At 37.5% G+C, this 18,506-nt stretch overlaps 1 protein-coding gene across 3 annotated transcripts in view; it reads left to right on the forward strand.

Annotated features, from left to right (window-relative positions):
- Window positions 1-18,506, forward strand: part of ADAMTS19 (ADAM metallopeptidase with thrombospondin type 1 motif 19) — a 156,133-nt gene that overhangs the window by 123,481 nt on the left and 14,146 nt on the right. For all 3 annotated transcript variants that reach the window (XM_087741948.1, XM_087741949.1, XM_087741950.1), the window contains 5 exons: window positions 68-225; window positions 1,056-1,209; window positions 4,122-4,257; window positions 6,578-6,782; window positions 8,701-8,853. In XM_087741948.1, the coding sequence (XP_087598074.1) occupies window positions 68-225; window positions 1,056-1,209; window positions 4,122-4,257; window positions 6,578-6,782; window positions 8,701-8,853 (806 nt within the window). The remainder of the gene's footprint in view (window positions 1-67; window positions 226-1,055; window positions 1,210-4,121; window positions 4,258-6,577; window positions 6,783-8,700; window positions 8,854-18,506) is intronic.

Genomic DNA, 18,506 nt, shown 5'->3' on the forward strand with positions numbered 1-18,506 from the left:
GAAAGGAGGCCCATGTCACTACTGAACAGACAGCTTTTATATGGGTCTTTTTTCGTATATTTTGCAGCTCTTCGAGATGCTGGAAAACAGTCAATCAATAGTGACTGGAAGATAGAGCATTCAGGAACATTCAATATTGCCGGGACCACTGTCCATTATGTTCGGAGAGGTCTCTGGGAGAAAATATCAGCCAAAGGTCCCACAACATCACCTTTACATTTACTGGTATGACAATATGGATTGGGGTTTTTTACCTCATTCCTATCATATAGCATGGTAACTAATATTTTTTTCCAGGCTCCTGAAGATAATGAGACCTATGTAAGATATACCTCCTTTTATATATATATACATATATATATACACACACACACACCTGCTTACATATACAGATCTGTCAGCGCACTTCTAAAAAAACGCATTTAAATCCAAGAATAATATTTACATTGTTGAGGCAGGATGTAAGGTCTCAGCATTCCTACAAATGTCATAAAAGTTGATGTGCTGCTTAAGAAGAGAGCTTCAAATTAATATCAGATGGTTTTTATCCTGACTGACTACAGCACAGCATCGCCATTTCAGGATTGCAATCACCAAGTTCTCCATGAAGAAGTAGGGTTTTGAAGCATTTCAATGTAGGGGAGGAAATGTTGATAGCCACCAGAAAGAAAGAGGGAGAGATGATGAAGTAGTACTTCAAATGCAAGAAATTGGCTGGTTAGCTAAAATAGTTTTAAGTCTGATGCATCTAGGAAAGACCTCCTCTATTTAAGAGCACTGAAATCACAGGACATAATCATCCTCCGGATTTCTGGTGCATTTTGTTTGCTTATTTCACATGGAGGGCTTTTAGACCTGTATGTTAATTAAAATAATTTTTGCCATTGTCTTAATTTGGATATGCTCATTAATTTCTTCTACAAAATCCATCAGGAGTGTTGAATGGCTACAGAGCATTAAGTCATTCTGTCATGCTTTTCAAGATGATCTCACAGTTGGGAGTTTGTCTTCCACAGTGTCTGTGTACATAGGTTTTCCTTCTCTGTATCTTGCAGGTGCTGCTTTTCCATGACCAGAGCTATGGTCTACACTATGAGTACACAATCCCACTGGATCCTCTTCCTGAGAATCAGAGCTCTAAAGTACCGGAGCCTCTTTTCATGTGGACTCATTCTGGTTGGGAGGACTGTGATGCTGTATGTGGAGGAGGTAAAATAAAAGAAAAATGCATGAACACACACGTACACGTATACATTAAAAATGTATATGTATATACAATATGTATGTACATCCACAATACATATATGTGTGTGTATATATAGCTCTCTCAATGAAAGCACATGGTATATTAATATTTAAGACTCTGACGGTCAGTGTTGTATATTTAATAGTAATATCCTCATTGCAGCTTGTATGATTCCATACGATGGTGGACATACTTCAGTCTCAAGTTTCCTGATTATATTAAAAGAATAGTAATAACTCTAGGAAAAGATTCAAACTAATCAAAGTAAGTAGAAAAAGATAGTGAAGTAGTGAAGGAACAAAATCTAGATTAACAAAGCAAATTCAGGACACGGTTTCCAAGAAGAAATACAAGCGCAAGAGCTAGAACAAGAATAGAAAGTTCATATGCATTCCATTCTGTATTTGGAACTATTGAAGATAAATGATCTGTAAAAGACATTGCAAACTACAGAAAAGCTGAACCCCAATCTGAGATCAAATATGTACAGTTAGTAATGAGTTGAGGATGATCCAGAAACATATGGAACAAATCTTACAACAGCAGATATTAGCATGCTGGTGTGATATTTTTCCTATGTTTATGTTTATAAACCATAAAAAAATGTGAATTTGGAAGAACAAAATGCAGATATGAAAACAAATATTGGAACATGAACAGTATTGCTGTAACAAAATCCTTTAAAATTGCTGTTTAGAAGCTGCTTATTCAGATAGGTAATTACACCGAAAAAACACTTCAGAGTTTGTTTAATGAATGCAACCTATAGAGATCTGTTCATACCTTGTGCAATTAGTCAGACCTACACTGTGAATACTATATTGATTTTTGATGCCTGTCTTTCCTGCTTACAACCTTGACAGTCATGGTTGCTCTGATCAGCAGTTCTGAAAACTGCTGTGCACCTTGTGATTCAATAAGAAGGCCTGGAAATGCTTTACTTTCTCATAACAGCAGCATAAGGAACACAGTGTTCTAGCTCCTTTGACTCTGTGAACAATCCTGGTGTCATGACAGATTACTGTAGTTTCCATAGACATGCTTTTTGTGGTTTGGTAAGAAAGCTTCTTCCCTGAAGGTATTTTGTACATGGTGCTAAGTAGCATCCTCTGTTTCTTACTAGTGCATTCCTCTTCACTGGGAGTATTCATGCTTTTTACAGTTTCCTGCAGTATTTTTACAATAATTTTAATGCTACCACAATCTCTTGTTATTGCCCCAGATATTTCTAAGGTTACCTGTCATCTGGAGAAGTCTTAAAATGCAGTATGTCAGTAATTATTCTACATTAATGTTTAAATAAATATTTAAGTGCTTTACTGTAATGTTTATTTATCGTATTTTTCTGTTTTAACTGGCCTTGATTTTTTGTTATTGTCTAAAATAGTTGAGTTAATACAAAGTTCCATAAAAGGTATTTTTACTGCAAATATTCTGAAATACAAGTGAAAGATTTTTCTTACTTTAGACAAAACCATTTTAAGTGTTCTTTCAGTTCTTGGCTTGAATATGAAGCAATAATGAAATTAAAATGCTGCAGCTTGTACCCTGTGTAAATATTTGTGTTTCAATTTTTAACATCAATATTTTGATGAATCCGATTAAAGAATATAACAATTATTGGTAGTTTTGCTTAAATGTTTAAAGTGTATGTCAGGATGAAACTATTGATGAAGCCATGTGGTTTTGTGCATGTTTATATATGTAACTGGTCTGCAACCTCCTGTATTGCAGAAAAGCTTCCTTTGTGTGGGAGAGAATATGAATACACAGATGTATATGTAAATGCAGAAAGTCAGAAATGTCAAACATTTCAAATGCTGTATACGATAGATTAGTTGCATGTGCTTTTACGTACACACGTGCCATGTAAAATGTCAGCTGTGGTCACATACATAATGCACATTTATAACTTAACTGCTCCACCCACAGGCACATTTCTGACCGCTGGTGAGCATTGCATGCTTAAGTCTGCCCCGCTCCTGGATGCACCCTTTTTGTCGGTACACTTCCAGGTAGAAACAGACTATTATAACCATAGAAACAAATGGTTATGAACCTATTTTATAAGTCTTTAATTCAAGGATTGCTAGTTTTCTAAAAATTAGTCTCCAGTCTAATTACAAGTTACTGCTTGCGGTAGGTATTACGTTAAATTCTGATTTCTAACGCTTTCAGCTTCGAGACACACCAGGCTCCAACCCACCCCACAGGGCACAGTTTCTGAACAGAACATGCGCTAGGTCTCTGCAGGCAGTACCCAACTTCCTAAATTATTACCCTACAGACCAGGTCAGTTGTGTGGCCTCTTTAGTTCACAGGGAGTAGTGCAGACTCCTTACTGAAGGTTGCACATGCTGATTCCTTTAGCTGTGTGCCAGCCACACCTGCCAGCGTACTGCTAAACCAGGCAGAACTACTAAGCTCAAGCAATACGGAGAAGCAGGACCTGTCATTCCTTTCCTTATTTTACGTATTAATGAACAAACATACTTTGTATGTAATTTTTCTTCAAGCTTTTCTCAACACTGGGATCTCAGTGGTTGAGAAAGAAACAATTATTCCAGTAAGACTAAGGTTTTGGCCTATGACTAGTTACAGGAATAAAACAGCAAAACTCCGTTGAGAGTGGTGTGCAAACATTGGATTAGAAAATCACACTGTTCCCTACAAACTTCTACAAATATCTGTCTTGGGCTCCCTGCTAGCTTTGATTTTCTTTTGAGATTTTACACTTGTACAGGTTTTACAGGTCTTTTATCCAAACTGTACACGAAATAGCTGTATCTGATAAAGATACCTTTGTCCTTCCATTTTTGACAAAAAGGGGTTTTTTCCTGGTTTCCCCACATACCTGCTTTTTTTTTTTTACTAGGTGAAAGAAAGACAACAGTCTCTTGCACAAAGATCATGAACAAGAATATCAGTCTTGTGGACAGCAAGAAGTGCAAATATTTAACAAAACCTGAACCACAGATCCGCAAGTGCAATGAGCAGCCATGCCAGACCAGGTAATAGTGATTTGGTTAAATTAAACTGTAATATCTAGATGTAAAAATCTTAAGAGCTAAGAGAGATGACTGCCTCTGTCAATAAATGTGCAGTAAATACATACATCCAAACAGTTATAATGGAAAATGTAGGAAAAATGGAAACACTGGCTGTTGTTTCTCCCAAGTTTTAATGAAAGGGAGCCCTTAAGCACATGCCTAAATCAATTCTTATTCAGTAAAGCAGCTCCTTACTTTCATCAGGAAGAGTTCTCACAGACTGGTGTGTGCTATGAAATTGAAATTTAAATGCTGTTTATATAAAGATGGATTTAATCCCATGCTTTTAATTAATGATATATTTTAGCGTTTTGTTCAATCAGGGCTTCACTCCTGTAAAAGCTCTCAGTAAGCTCTGGGTGCACTAAGTAGTAAATATATAAATAAATAAATGTTAATCAATAATTACATTGATGCAACTTGAAGTATAAAGAGCCTTATCCTCGCTCCTCTCCTTGTATGTGGATCAATAGGCAGAACTGGACTGTGATGGTGGAATGGTGGAAGAAGCAGGAGGAGCTTTTTTTCTCTGAATTTCACCCCAGGAGGTAGCTGCAGCATGCAGCCTGTGCCCTGCAAAGCCCACCATATTTGGTGTCCCTGCAGCCGAGCTGGCAGCCTGCTCCTTGCACTGGCTGTCCAGGCTGGCACAATGACCCATTTCAGAGTTTGCCATCCTGCTTCCAGATGGCAGCTAAGAATTATGACTAAGTCCCCAAGTATTGTGTGTTCTTGGGTAAAGTATGTGCCGCCTTTCAAGGAAGAGGAGAGCAGCTTGCAATAGTTGGCTGGCGTCCCCAGGAGTAAGCGCTGGGGTAGATCTACTGCAGTCATCTGGAGGAGAGGTAGATGCTGTTTTTAAAGAAAATAATGCAAAGTAAATAAAATGCAATATTGTTAAAGAAAGCATGTAAAATGAACCAGAAGACATAGCTTTCTTGGAAAGGATGCAATACTGAAATTGATAAAATGCCAATTATGATACATTTTAAATAAGACCAAACCACTGAGGTTGGGACTTCCCCAGACTAGGGCATTACACTTTGGAGGGAGTATTTGTATTTCATTATATACATACTTGAGCAGATCTTTATTTTATTTTATTAACATCACTGTACTCTTAATGGATGGAAATGGAAGAGTCTGATCTTTTCCTGAGGCATTGTCAACTATATCTTTTCAATGTTCTGTACTTTTTCCAGCTTATTAAATGAAATATTTTAAATGTTGCTAATTGCTACTCAGAGATGCTGTGCTGAGAAGTGTAGAAAGGTATCATGATCCTTAACCTATATATCCAGTATTTAATACAGTGTTAGTGATTCTTACAAAACAAATATTGGTATCTTTCAACAGAAATGTAACTAAAGCATATGCTTGCATAACTAGTTGTTTGTTATTGGCACTTGAGGAAGTGTCTTAAAGTCTATTGCATTATCTTGACAGGCTGTGATTTGTAAATAGAGACTCTGGACTGGTAATAAAAAAACCCTAGTTAAATATTTTATTTTCTTACAACAAATGCATGACAGAAGGTTGGAATAGATTTGTTAAATCTCAGTTTCCTAAAAACTCCCCCTTGCAATCTAAGTCTCCTGGGATACACTTGCGTACTGCATCGGTGGCAGAGCTGTTTGATTTTTCAGGGCACATGGCCATAGTCTGGAGATACAGAACATTCAGGGAAAATTATGTTCTAGAACGATTGCTTTCCAGGTATGTGCGCTCTGCCAAGCTGCATCAGCCTTCCTTGCTGCTGGGATTTAAACCACACAACTTGAGTTAGTCCTGACCCTGAAGAACATGAAGAAGTCTGAGCCTTTATACTTCCTCCAGAGCAACGAGTCTTTCACACAGGAGTGATTCTGTCTTGCAACTAAGTATTTTCAAAGAATGCTGGACTTCATATGCATGGCATGCATTTGACATACAGACAGTAATATAGATGGAGAATAAAAGGCAGGCTGATCAGTGATCTGTCATATTTAAATTGTATGTGTATGTTGGAGGTTTTCTAATAGGAATTATAATGAGAGGAGAGTACTCTGAAAACAGTGGGACAGTGGGCTGGGGAATTAAATGATATGAACATTAACACCTTATTTAATGTAAAATTTATTAGATTAATAAGTAGCCCATTAACAAAGTGAAGTTAAAAGGAGGCAGAAAATACGCAAGTATGTCTGGGGTGTGTGTACTGGTAAGCAAGAGAGTAAGCTGATGTGATGGTACTTTTCCCTTCCTGATTTCTTGTTACTGCATTCCCTGTATTTCTTTGTAGATGGATGATGACAGAATGGACTCCGTGTTCAAGGACATGTGGAAAAGGGACCCAGAACAGACAAGTAGCCTGCACACAGCAGCTCAGAAATGGGACCCTGATCAGAGCTAGGGAGAGGGATTGCCTTGGGCCAAAGCCTGCTTCTGCACAGCGCTGTGAAGGCCAGGACTGCATGACTGTGTGGGAGGCGGGAGTCTGGTCAGAGGTGCTGCATTTATTTATACAAATAGTCCATAAAGATTATTTAAGCCTTACTGTTTTCTGGGAATATGATTTTGTCAGCGGCAAGAGGCACAGCTCAGCTTAATGATTTTCACGGTCCTCATGCAATGATTTGGCAAAGGGATCAGGGACTGGGAAAACTAGCCATGTAGAACGACTACATTTTACCTAGTTAATGTCCTGGAACAATTTCTTTTGGTCAATTTTCAAGGACATATAATCAAGTATGTCCTGACTGTGGTAGTAGTAGGTTACTAGGGGTAAATGGAATTAAGGCCATCATTAATCAGCTACCAGACCTTGTGTTCAGAGTGAGAACATCTCTGACATACTTTTGCACCAAGGATGCTGATCAGCAGATGATTGCTGCCGGTTTGATGCAGAGAGGCTATGAGGGGAGCTGCTTGACGCTTCTCTTCCTTCCTCTCTCTTCTTACCTCTTTTTCCAAGAACAGCACAAGCAGTGGGCAAAAGGGCTTGTAAATAACACGATTTTGCATACATTGCATCCTGAAGCATTGCTGTAGAAAGTAATTCTTTTTCAAAAAGCTTTATTAATTTAAGATCTTTTAATGGGCATGTCCATTTGGCTCTCTTCTTCTTCTAAAAAGCTATACTACTAAAAGTAACTGGCTGTGGTGGAAGAAGGGTGTTGTTATCACTGCCATCTGGACAAGCTGAAGGGGTTACTTGGACCGTCTCTCTCCATTGGAAGAGCAAGGCAATTCTGATGGCTTCCCATACCAGATGCTGTGCTATGGGTCCCTCTCGGTTCAAAATACAAATAGCAGCTTCTGAATGTGGGTGCAGTCCCTTCTTTGGGCTACTCTGCTCAGCAGCACCCCTTGATCCCCAAGGAAGAAAGAGCCAAGACGTAGGGACTGTTATCAAAGATGAAAAGCAGATGCTAAGGTAGAGATAAGAGAAGTAAATAGCAGCAGTTCCTGGTTTGGTACACAGAGTTTTATAATGCAAGGGCTGGCTGTGAGAAAAATGGTTTTCACTTACAGAGGTGCAAGAAAGAAACCCAGACTCTTTAGTTGGTTAGTTTTACTTGAGAGATGAGAAATAAGTAAGCATGTTTTTGTTGGAAGCAATAAATATATTTCGAAGAGTGAGGTGTTTCCCATGGCCATTCCTACTATCACCATTATATTGGAAGCTAGCCATTACTGCTTCCTGCAGTTATAATCAGCTTGGCAAAGGAGAGTTTTGATCTGCAAGCAGTGGGATGATCAAAAGCAATGATAATGTTTTGAGAAGGAAATGGCATAATTTTTGGCAGTGTAAGTGGGAATGGTGGAAAAAAACATAGATTAAGACCTTCTGTGCAACTCAAAGAGAGTTTTCGCATGCTGTATATGCAGTGACTTTGAATTTTCAAATTCAGTCTGAGTTCTTGCATAGTTTTAGAATATTTACTTTTCCATTTTAACTTTTTTCCCTCCCAAAAAAGGTCTATTAGACACTAGTAGAGTTTTTCTGAAGTTGCTTCATATCTTATTCTTATGAACATTATTTAGATTTTCTTTCATTATATTTCCTTTCACTCATAGAACAAAGATTGCCTAATTTTTTCAGTATAACATTTTGCATTCACTTAATCATAACTTTTCAGATGTTTCCTTATCCAAAAGCCTAGTTTTTCCTTAAGCAAATAATTTTTATCTAATTATATATTTTTAGCTGAAAATGCAACAATTATCATTCTGCCCCATATGGAATTTTTGTTCATTTGTTAGTTTTTAACAAATACAGTGTCTATGCAATTGAAGATTGCAAGTCAGGAAATCACTGAAGTCTTGAAATATTTATGTTAGCCTGGCAGAGGTCATTAGAAGTGAATAACATGAGGTAACTATGACTTTTGTAGAAACCTGAAAAACATCTTTTTCCGACAGTGCTCTGTAAAGTGTGGTAAGGGAGTACGGCATCGGACTGTGAGGTGCACCAATCCCCGCAAGAAATGTGTTTTATCCACAAGACCTAAAGAAGCAGAGGACTGTGAGGACTATTCCAAATGCTACGTCTGGAGAATGGGAGACTGGTCTAAGGTGAGGCATCCTTGATACTAGTGGCCCACAGCATAATACTTTTTGCAAGCTGAGTTCTTTGTAAGAATTGCTTTTATCAAAAGTGTAGGAGTCTCCCAGTTGAGGGAACAATAAGGCTACAAAAAAAAAACCAAAACCAAAACCAAAACATGTAGTCACACTGAGATACAGTATAAATAAAAATTAGAAATATGAAGAAAGCATGAGAGGAATCTTCAGTATCATACAAATGTGAAATAAATTTACTGTTGTCAGTAGGCAGGCAAACAACTCCATCAACTGAAGAGTACTGGGCAGAGTCAGGCATTTCTGTTTGTGAAGACACCTATCAGGATTATTCCATTTTCAGACCTGTTTGAGAACGGTAATGACATTTGATTAAATGAAGTAGCTTTTATCTTGTCTGTAGTCTTTGCTTATTTTTAGTTTGACTTATTTTCTTGCCTGCTTCTGGCTTGATATATTACTGAGACAAGGTGTCATATGCATTGTGTATTGTGTTTGGCTCACAGCAAGAACTTTCTGATTGTCTCTGGATTGCAGAGTAGAGGCTATCAATTGGCTATGCGTAAATACATGCTTCGGTGAGATGCTCTGTTGTATTTCTTTGCCCCTTCCACCTCTTCCATTATAGGCTGCCAGGGACCTAATGTTTGTTGTTCTGTCCTGATTCTGTCATGCATTTCTCATGGTGATATGGGATGTATTTTAAAGGATTGCTTAACAGAGTGGTTCTGAGAAGATAACTTAATTTCCATTACTAAACATTTAGAATACTTTGCTTTGGCCATCCTACTGGATGTCCCCCCGCCCCTTTTCCCAACCAGGGATACATATTCTTTGCCACTTATATGTCATCCAATTGTAATAAATTATAATTCTTTTCCTCCACTGCAGTTCATTCCAACCTCACAGTTTGCCCATTTCATTAATTTGTGTTTGCACATTTTATTGGTTTGTGTTTCCAATATGTTACACCCTCCAGCCTTACAAGGAAGCACCTTTAGCCTATTAAATTTCCACATAGACCATTTAATATCTGGGAAGCATCTATTACTGTCTATTCTGAACACTTGACGTAGCTGTCAGTAAGTTATTTCCTTGGCATATGGGTTTTGATTTTAGTGAGGTACAAAAGCATAGGCCAAACTGTAACAGAAAATATTGACTAGGTCTGTGATTGAATGTATTATTGGACTGGGACCTTGAACATTTGATACACTTTAGAATATCCAAAACATGCTGAAATACTGAAATTGAACCTTAACAGTCAAGGTTTTCTCTTGCTATATCACAGACCACACTTCAGCAGAGATTGTAATCTCTTTTTTTTCCTGACTTCTGTTCATAACTTTGCACACAGCACTTCTACTTTCAGTGCCTAACATTATTGCAGCAGTTTTTAACTTGCTTTTATGGAGAAGTATTTAATGTATTTTTAGTTGTCTTTCATGTGATGTAACAGCTGGAAACAAGGACTAAAGCCAGCAGTGTACGACTAGCCAGCCTTCCAAGAATTAGCTGCAAGTACTCTGTGGGCAACTAGTGTTTCATAGAATTCTGCTTGGGAGCTCCCATTTTATGATGATGGGGTACAAATTGTCACTATCACATTACTATTTATTCCATTTTCTTTACTTTTTTCACATTTAAAGGATAAAGGATAGTGTCAAATGATTTTTTTTAATAGTGGTGATCATTTAAAATATTTGGAAATATTTTGGAACAGTCTTACGAAAACTAGGAAGATACTCCCCCTACCTTAGCTACTTCAAAAGCACAAATCGGTATAACCATTAATTTTTTAAACAACAGAAGGAACTAACCTTCGGTAGCAGGGTTACTTTTACAAGATGTGTTTGGCAATAAAGTTTAGTATTTGCATTTCCATACCACAGAACTGCAGTAAAAACCTGCATCATTTAGCACTAGCACCAGCAGGGAGTAGACTATGGAGAAATGACCATCTGCTTTCTTAGTTGAAGCAGTCATTCATATCAGGGCTGCTGAGGCTATGTGAGGATGCTCAGACAGTTACACTGTGTTCCCAGTTCCCTCTGGAAAAAAGAAGAGCTTTATTCTCTAATTCAGTACTTTTCGCAAACATCCATGTCATAGATGAATGTACAAGAACTTACTTCTTCCTGTTCTAAATTTACTGACAACTTGTATGTTCTGTTTTCCTCCTCCAGTTAAAGCTGCAACACTGTCACCTAAATTGTACTTTAAACTTCAAAATTAGGAGATGAAGAAATATTTCATGTGGAATTGAGAAAACCTTTTGAACAGTTAACATACAGCCTGACTGTGACTTGTGCAGCTGAGATTTTCCAAGATTTATACCAAAAAACAGATACTTTAATTTCTCTACAGAGACATGAGTTCAATTTAAAATATACTTGGATTTCCTTTTTTTTTTCCTGTTACTATTCTGTTCCATTGGTAGAGTACATAGCAACATGAGGTCATGGCATACATGTTAGTATGTCTGCAATGGGGGAAACAAATGGAAAGCTCAGATAAATGTTAATCTTTGCTCACTGTTTGTTTCTAAATCAAAAGTTCAGTACAGCCAGAAGGCTGTGTTCACTGTTTTTACTCTTTAGGATTGTTCTTGACATTGACAGAAGGCTGTTCCTTTGAGCAGAGCCAAGTTCCCCAAAGCTAATGCCAGGACTTGGCTTGAAAAATTTAAATGACGCTTCTCACACATTGAAACAAGAGGCTTAATGTGATCCTTATTGGCTTTGCTGTTCCCCTTGAACTCCTAAGGCATAATTTTAAATGAAGCTTAAATTGCACTATTACTGGAAAGATAACATTATTAATAATCATAGTAGTGCTGTAATGGAGTTAATTTGTTTTAGAAGTACAGTCACATAGAGATCAAATAATTCTTCTGCTCAATGTTTTAACAATAATACCAAGATCAAAGAAAATTTGACCAAAATCGCAAGCTCCAATAGGTCAATAAACACATCAATCCTTCTAAAACTCTAAAACTCTGAATTAATTTAAAAGTATGCTGTATAACCTGGCCTGTATGCAGCATTAAACTCCATAATAGCTTTTAAGTCAGCAAGGTGGCTCAATATGCTTAACATTGCTGTTCTTAACATCAGTTGGTCTCTGTGCCTGCTGTCGTGAGGAAAATGAATATGATGAGAACGTAAAGAATAAAGGCTCAAACTGAGCTTCTGGACCCAGCACCTAGCAACTTTACCGCTTACATTGTCTTTTCCCAGTGAATGCCGTCCTTGGAATACCATACTTCACAATGTAAAAGTTACCTTCAGATGAGGAAAGCTTGTAGCTACTACAGCGCCAGTCAGAGCAAGGCATAGCTCAGTCTTATTACCAGCAGTGTCCTTTACTAAGCTGTCCATTGCACCCATTTCAAGGCTATACGAGGACAGGGTCACGCTCAGAGGAATTCATCTTCTATAAGGATAAACAAGTAGGCAGGGGAGAGGTGAAATGAAATGCATATGAACTACCTGTTTACACATCTACCCGGCTTACTAGGGAAGTTCACATAATTGTAGAAGTCGTTCTCTGAAAAAGACTTAAATGTCAACAGCATAGGGTGCTCAAAGGGCAGGTCTAGGGTACTTTATGTAGGAAGCTATGTATTTTTTTTTCTTCCTATTATCTAGAATCTTCAGAACATTGGTGGAATAAATGAAGCATGAGAGGCAAGATGAATTTTGGAAGGGAGAATAATTTGGGGAATGAGTTTTGAAAATAATAATTAAAAGCTTAAATTTGATATGATATTATAACAGAAACTTTTGGAGAGATTCAGGAGGGGATAATAGGAACAAAACACTGGTCAACAGAGTAGAATTTAGGAGCAGCCATTTGTTAAGCTGAAGAAATATAAAGTATGTGTGTGTAGCAGACCAGAGAAGATAATATGGTATAATTTCTAAAAAGACATTTGGCTATGGAGGCTGGAAAGAGAGTTTCAGCAGAAACTAAAGAAGCAGCAGCAGCAGAATTTCTGAATAGTATCTGTATGTTAGACCAGAGGTGCAGAGGAGTCAAATACCACATCTCGGATAATGGTCCCAGTGGTTGGGATGGAGTTCACTTTGTCTGTCGCCTGAAGAAGTGAAAATGGGGAACAAAGGTTAATCTGCTAAATTTTTTCCAGTGAGTCTGAAAGGACATCTGAAGCAACTGCTTGAGTTTTACACCAATGAGTCCCAGAATTCATGTCCTATTCCAAATTATTTATTTAAGACAGTACATGCAGTGCTGTCTAGAAAGTGTGTGTGTATTGGGGGGGAAGTCAAATCTCCAGCTGTTGAGGGAAGACAGAGTGAACCCAACAGGTCACAGAAAGATCTCCCAACTGAGTGGTACAAGAAGCAGCTGTCAGTGATGAGCATTGCTTCTCTTCTGTCCCAATCAAAGCACCTGTGAAAATGGAGAGAGGAAAAAAACCATTCTTTTTTGCCAACTATTCAACAGCATGCAGCATTCAACCTTTAAACTGTGTGCTTAAACATTTACACAATCCCTAAATTTCCATAGCAAATAGACTCAACTGATTTCATCTCCTTCAATTAAAAAAAATAGAACTTGGATAATATTAACGTTACGGTTTTACTGATGAAGTAATTAGCCTTGGTTTTATTCTTTGGATCCCCATCCAAAATTGTTAGCTCTTTTAGATTCCAGGAATGGAACAGTGCTGGCCACAAGTCAAAATATGACACTATTAATAGATTTATGGACAAAGAAATAATGTGACTTTTGCGAAATAATAGAAGTCAAAATAATACTGGCATCATCTTAATAACTTTTATATTGACTTAATTATACAGTTAGTTTCCAGCAAATGAGGTATGTCTTTGTTTCAGAAGTGAGCAAATCATATGGAAGATGTCAATATAATGAAATGAGAGTGGGGAGTATTTTGTACATTTCTAACCAATCCTGTAATATTAACATAATTTTTTTCAGATAAAGTTTTTTTTTTTTTTATAGATCAACATACTGTAGTATTTTGCCTAGAATAAATGTAATGTCATGTCAGTTTCTAGAAAAACAGAACAAGACCACCCTTAATAACAGGCAAAAGCACCAATAAGACTGGAAAGGATTTTAAAAGTAGACATTACCCATTCTGTGTACACACAAAATGACATAAATGGGAAATCCTGGTATCTGTATCACACTTAGATCTACTAGGACATCTTTGCTGGTTTTCTGCTACAAGCCTCTTCAGAGAAAGCAAAGTTTTTGGGAATGCCGAACTGGAATCAAAAGGTAATTATGGGCAGACATTGTGTTGTCTCTTGAATTGCACTATCTGTAAGTGGGGTTATATTAGAAAAAAATTAAGTTGTGGTACATCAATAGTTCCCGTCAGGATTGAGCCTTGCTAGGCCCCATAGAAAAACAAAGCAAGAACAAACAAGAACAAAGGAAGCTTACAGTTCCTGCTGAAAGATGCTTGCAGTCTTACCTGACAAGTGACATGGTAGGGGGAGAACTATATAAGCAAATAGGTAATGAAAAGGAAAAGAAAGAAAAAAACACTTTAAAACCACCTGATAACAGCTACTCTTTTTTCCCCTATGCATCCTAGGAGAGGGTCTCAAGCAGAAGGTACAGCCTTTATACATTTGTTTTGAACATTCCCTTCAAGAAGTAAACAAGAGAGTGCCCATAATGACCTTCTCATGGAGTACAAGAGATGGTATAATGCAAAAAGAAGGGGAAAAAATGAGAAAACCCCAACACTCATAGCTAGAAGAGGATGCCTGGAAGATGGCAGCATGTAGCATAGGCAAATACAGCCCCATGCTTAAGCAGTTCTGTACAGCCACAGTCTCGTTGCACGATGTACAGCATGCTGCAGGGTGCCATCTGAAAGAGTGGTATGGGGAAGGAGGAGATTCACTTACACAGCCACTGTTGCTGCCTGTCTGAGAAAGTAAAGCTTAACATCGATGAGTAGAGCAATTGTATGAAATTGCTTTGGACTGTGCTGATTTTAAAGAGTGGTTTTCAGGGAAGCGTGCTGAGATGCATGTTAGGGACACAAATCATTAGTGAAAAGTTTGACTTCTAAGTCACCTTCATAAACATTAACAGTTAGGGGAAGTCTAGGAAATTCCAAAAGAAAAGGAGATCTGAAATACACCTGAACAAGCTGGGTTTTTCTTACTCCCTGGTAGTAGAAGTAAAGTTATAAAAATGCTGCTTAAATAGATAATTGAGAACTTTATAAATAAATGACGTTTTCTTCCATGTATACCCAGCAATATTTCAGAACTAAATATTGTTAGCATTAGTATGCAGTCATAGACTTTTAACTTTTGGGCAGCTTTACAAATTTTCTGGGCCCTCCTTCCAGCCATATCCTCTGTGGTTCTACCTACAGCCTGAAACCATAGCTATAAGCAAAGCAGTCTGGCTGCTATTTGCCTTACCAGTGTTTGGCACTCCTTAAAATTGACAGATATGATTGGCTGGACTCTGGCTTACTGGTGTGAGAAAATTGTGTCTATATCATCAAAGCAGACTTTTATTTCTAGTGAAGCAGAAATTGCTGTATCAGCTGGCATTAATTTTGAAAAACTTTTCACTGTGCAATGTAGCCTGTTTTATCTTAAGTTGAATAGACTTTAGGTATCCATGCTGTACACATGATCTCTATTTTGCTGTTTTCTATTGTTGACAACTAACTGTCCCTTTAGCTTCTGTAATTATGTTCTGTACTGGCAGCTTGTCTAGCTGTTTATTGAATTGCCAGATTTGGCAATCTGTCATTGCCCAAAAGGATAGATAGCTGTGATAGATATTGTGGTAGTATACTGGATTCAGAGATCCAGGGCATCCACTGAGCTTTGTGATCTGACATGTTTCTTACCACACAAATGATGATGTTTAAGAAATTACTCTTGCTACAGCCTTACTGAAAAGTGACAGTGTAGGTGTTTGGCAGCCTGAAAAGTTCTGATATTGTCTGTAAGCATGAATGGCCCTTTTCAACTGTGATGAACAGAGTCAGTAATCTGGAGTCCAAAAACTGCATATATCAGATTTCCAAAATGCTAATTTATAATAATTTTTTTGTCATTTTAAAAATTGTCTTTGGCTATACACAGTGAGATAAAAAATTTGAATGTCTAGAATGGTAATATTTTTCAAGCATTCTTTAAAATTAGAAATTAATTGCTCCAGCTCCCAAAAATTAAGCTGAAATGTTTTCATGAGAAGTGGATTGGTGAAACAAGATACTGTCAACTAGATCAGTTCTTGGAATGGCTTTTTTTGGACCAACTAGGTGAAAGGCTCCTTGAAATTTTACAGAGTAATACAAAGGTATGGCTTCAGGGAGAAAGCTTGGTTAAACTGTCAATCATCATGGCATTTACTGAACGTCTTCACAAAGAGAAAATCATATGTGTACATTTGTATTGCAACACTAAACTTTGATACTGGATCTTATTTTTAAAAAGGAGATGGGGAAAAAAAAAGGGGAAAAATTGAATTAGAAACTAGAAAACTAGAATTAGAAAAAAGAAAAACACCTTAGCTATAATTATTAGAGCTAGAAGTACAAGTAGAATGCCTTTAAATAACTATTAGGTGTTTCTACTACAGCGAAGATATCAGGAACTCACTTGCTTGTGCTGAGGCTTGCTCAGTGCTGTCTTTCAACATTTGGACATTGTGATCTCTTGGAGCAAACAAGGCCAGGCGACGGAGAAAAGTTAACACCTAGCAGGAGATGTGTTATGCAGCTACAAAGGCAGATGTCACAGAGGATACCAGTAACAGCTTCCCATCACCTCCTTTGCCACTCCCGCTGTCCTCCAAGCCATTCTAGATCAGACCAGATACCAATTCACAGTCTTTTCTGGTTGTGAGCCTTACAGTGCCAGGCCAGGCATTACTGCTGCAGAGGACTTACATATGCACACATATGCACATAAACATAGATTTAAATAAAGAAAAACATTCTCGGGAATGGCTGAATAGAAGCAATGTCCTGTACCCAGGACTTCCCAGAAATGCCTACCAATTTTTGTTGAGGGCTGCTGCGATCTTTGAACAACGAGTCTTTTGGAAGGCTGATGCATAATTCAGCAGGTTAGATGAATCCTGCTTTACCAGTGAAATCTTTACTCTAACACTCTACTACACAACCATTACAATGGAGAACTTTATAGCCTAACTAGCAGGATGCTTATCCCACAGTACTGTTCTGAATGAGGAAGCGTAGTAACACTGAGCATCCCTTCAGTGTCCTTGTTCAGACACTGATTCTTGCTCAATCAGGTTCGGTCTAAAAATATTATTCTCAACAAAATTTTATAAGATAGGGACTATACTGACCATCAGACTTTCAGTGTCCCAAGGAGCTACGCTGCATTTATTTGCAAAAAATACCATCACATGACATCACAAATAAGTAAGTAAGAAAGGAGCTAATGGAATTAGAAGTACCATCAGACAGCAAAGTGGAGGACAAGAAAAACAAGAGCAACAACTTCTGTTTTATCTTCTCAGAATTTCACTTAACCGAAATGAATATCTTGTGTATGTACAGCCCATTCTATGTAAGGAACTCCAGTCTCTTTACAATAACTGATTATGCACCTGAGTCTACACTGTAAGACTATCTCAGTATACAAACTGGAAAACACTGCAGTTTGTCTGACTTTACATGGCTGGTCCCACAGTTTGGAGAACACCAGTCCCCTGACATTTCGAACCACATACTTTTTTTATCTTTTCAGCGTAGGCTTTTGCTGCGTGGTCATTACTCAATTTCTGCCTTAATGTTCTTTCTTGCTTTTGCTTGGTGATACACATTGGGCAAATCATTTGATTGGTCTGTTCATGATACTGCCTGGATTTTTTCTCTGATAGCTGACAAGTTATTCCAAAGCTGTCAATGTGTTCAGGAAAATTCAATTACTCAGTCCAGTGCTGAGACTCAGTCCAGTAGACATTCTTTTGCCTGGTGTATCTCCATCTCTAAGATCATCTCTCTCTCTTTCCAAATGTTTTCCTTGGTATCTCTGACTGTATCATCTGCCAACATGTAACTCATTTAGCCGGTTCACTTGGGTTCTGTTAGCATTTATGTAATCCTTCTGCTCTTGTGGGACCTAATTGATTTTTGTGTGTTGGAAAACTTTTCTTTCATGCATTTTTTTATCCTATCTTTCATGCAGTTAATGTAGATAATATTGCTTCAGGTGTTCATTCTTGCGATAAACATGATCTTCTATGAAGTCCTCATCTTGTCACAAAAGTATTGTTTTTTTTTTTCTTTTGTTTTTATTTGTGTGATTCTCACTTTTTACTGTTTCCTAACAGCTTGTAACTAGTTACTAGCTGAAAATACTTTAAAAATATAATTAATAACTAATTGTTGAAAATTTCTTTTGAAATAATTGTTTCAAATCAAAGTCTGATTTCTGACTAGCAAGACTGAATAGCTACTTAACATTATTCATTTACCAATTTTAAAGAATTACAGGAAATATTACGTATTTTTAAATACTGTAAGAAAGATTTACTTTTCTGCTTTATCTGTGCTGTTTCAGGCTGTTGTTCATAGATTTATGTTTAATCTCCAGAGTTCCCTCATCTAATCTTGCCACAAATACTTCCAATAATGT

This window comes from Nipponia nippon, unplaced genomic scaffold, assembly GCF_047370975.1.
Source record: "Nipponia nippon isolate SJK-2023a ecotype South Korea unplaced genomic scaffold, ASM4737097v1 scaffold_8, whole genome shotgun sequence".
NCBI classification, from domain to species: Eukaryota; Metazoa; Chordata; class Aves; order Pelecaniformes; family Threskiornithidae; genus Nipponia; species Nipponia nippon.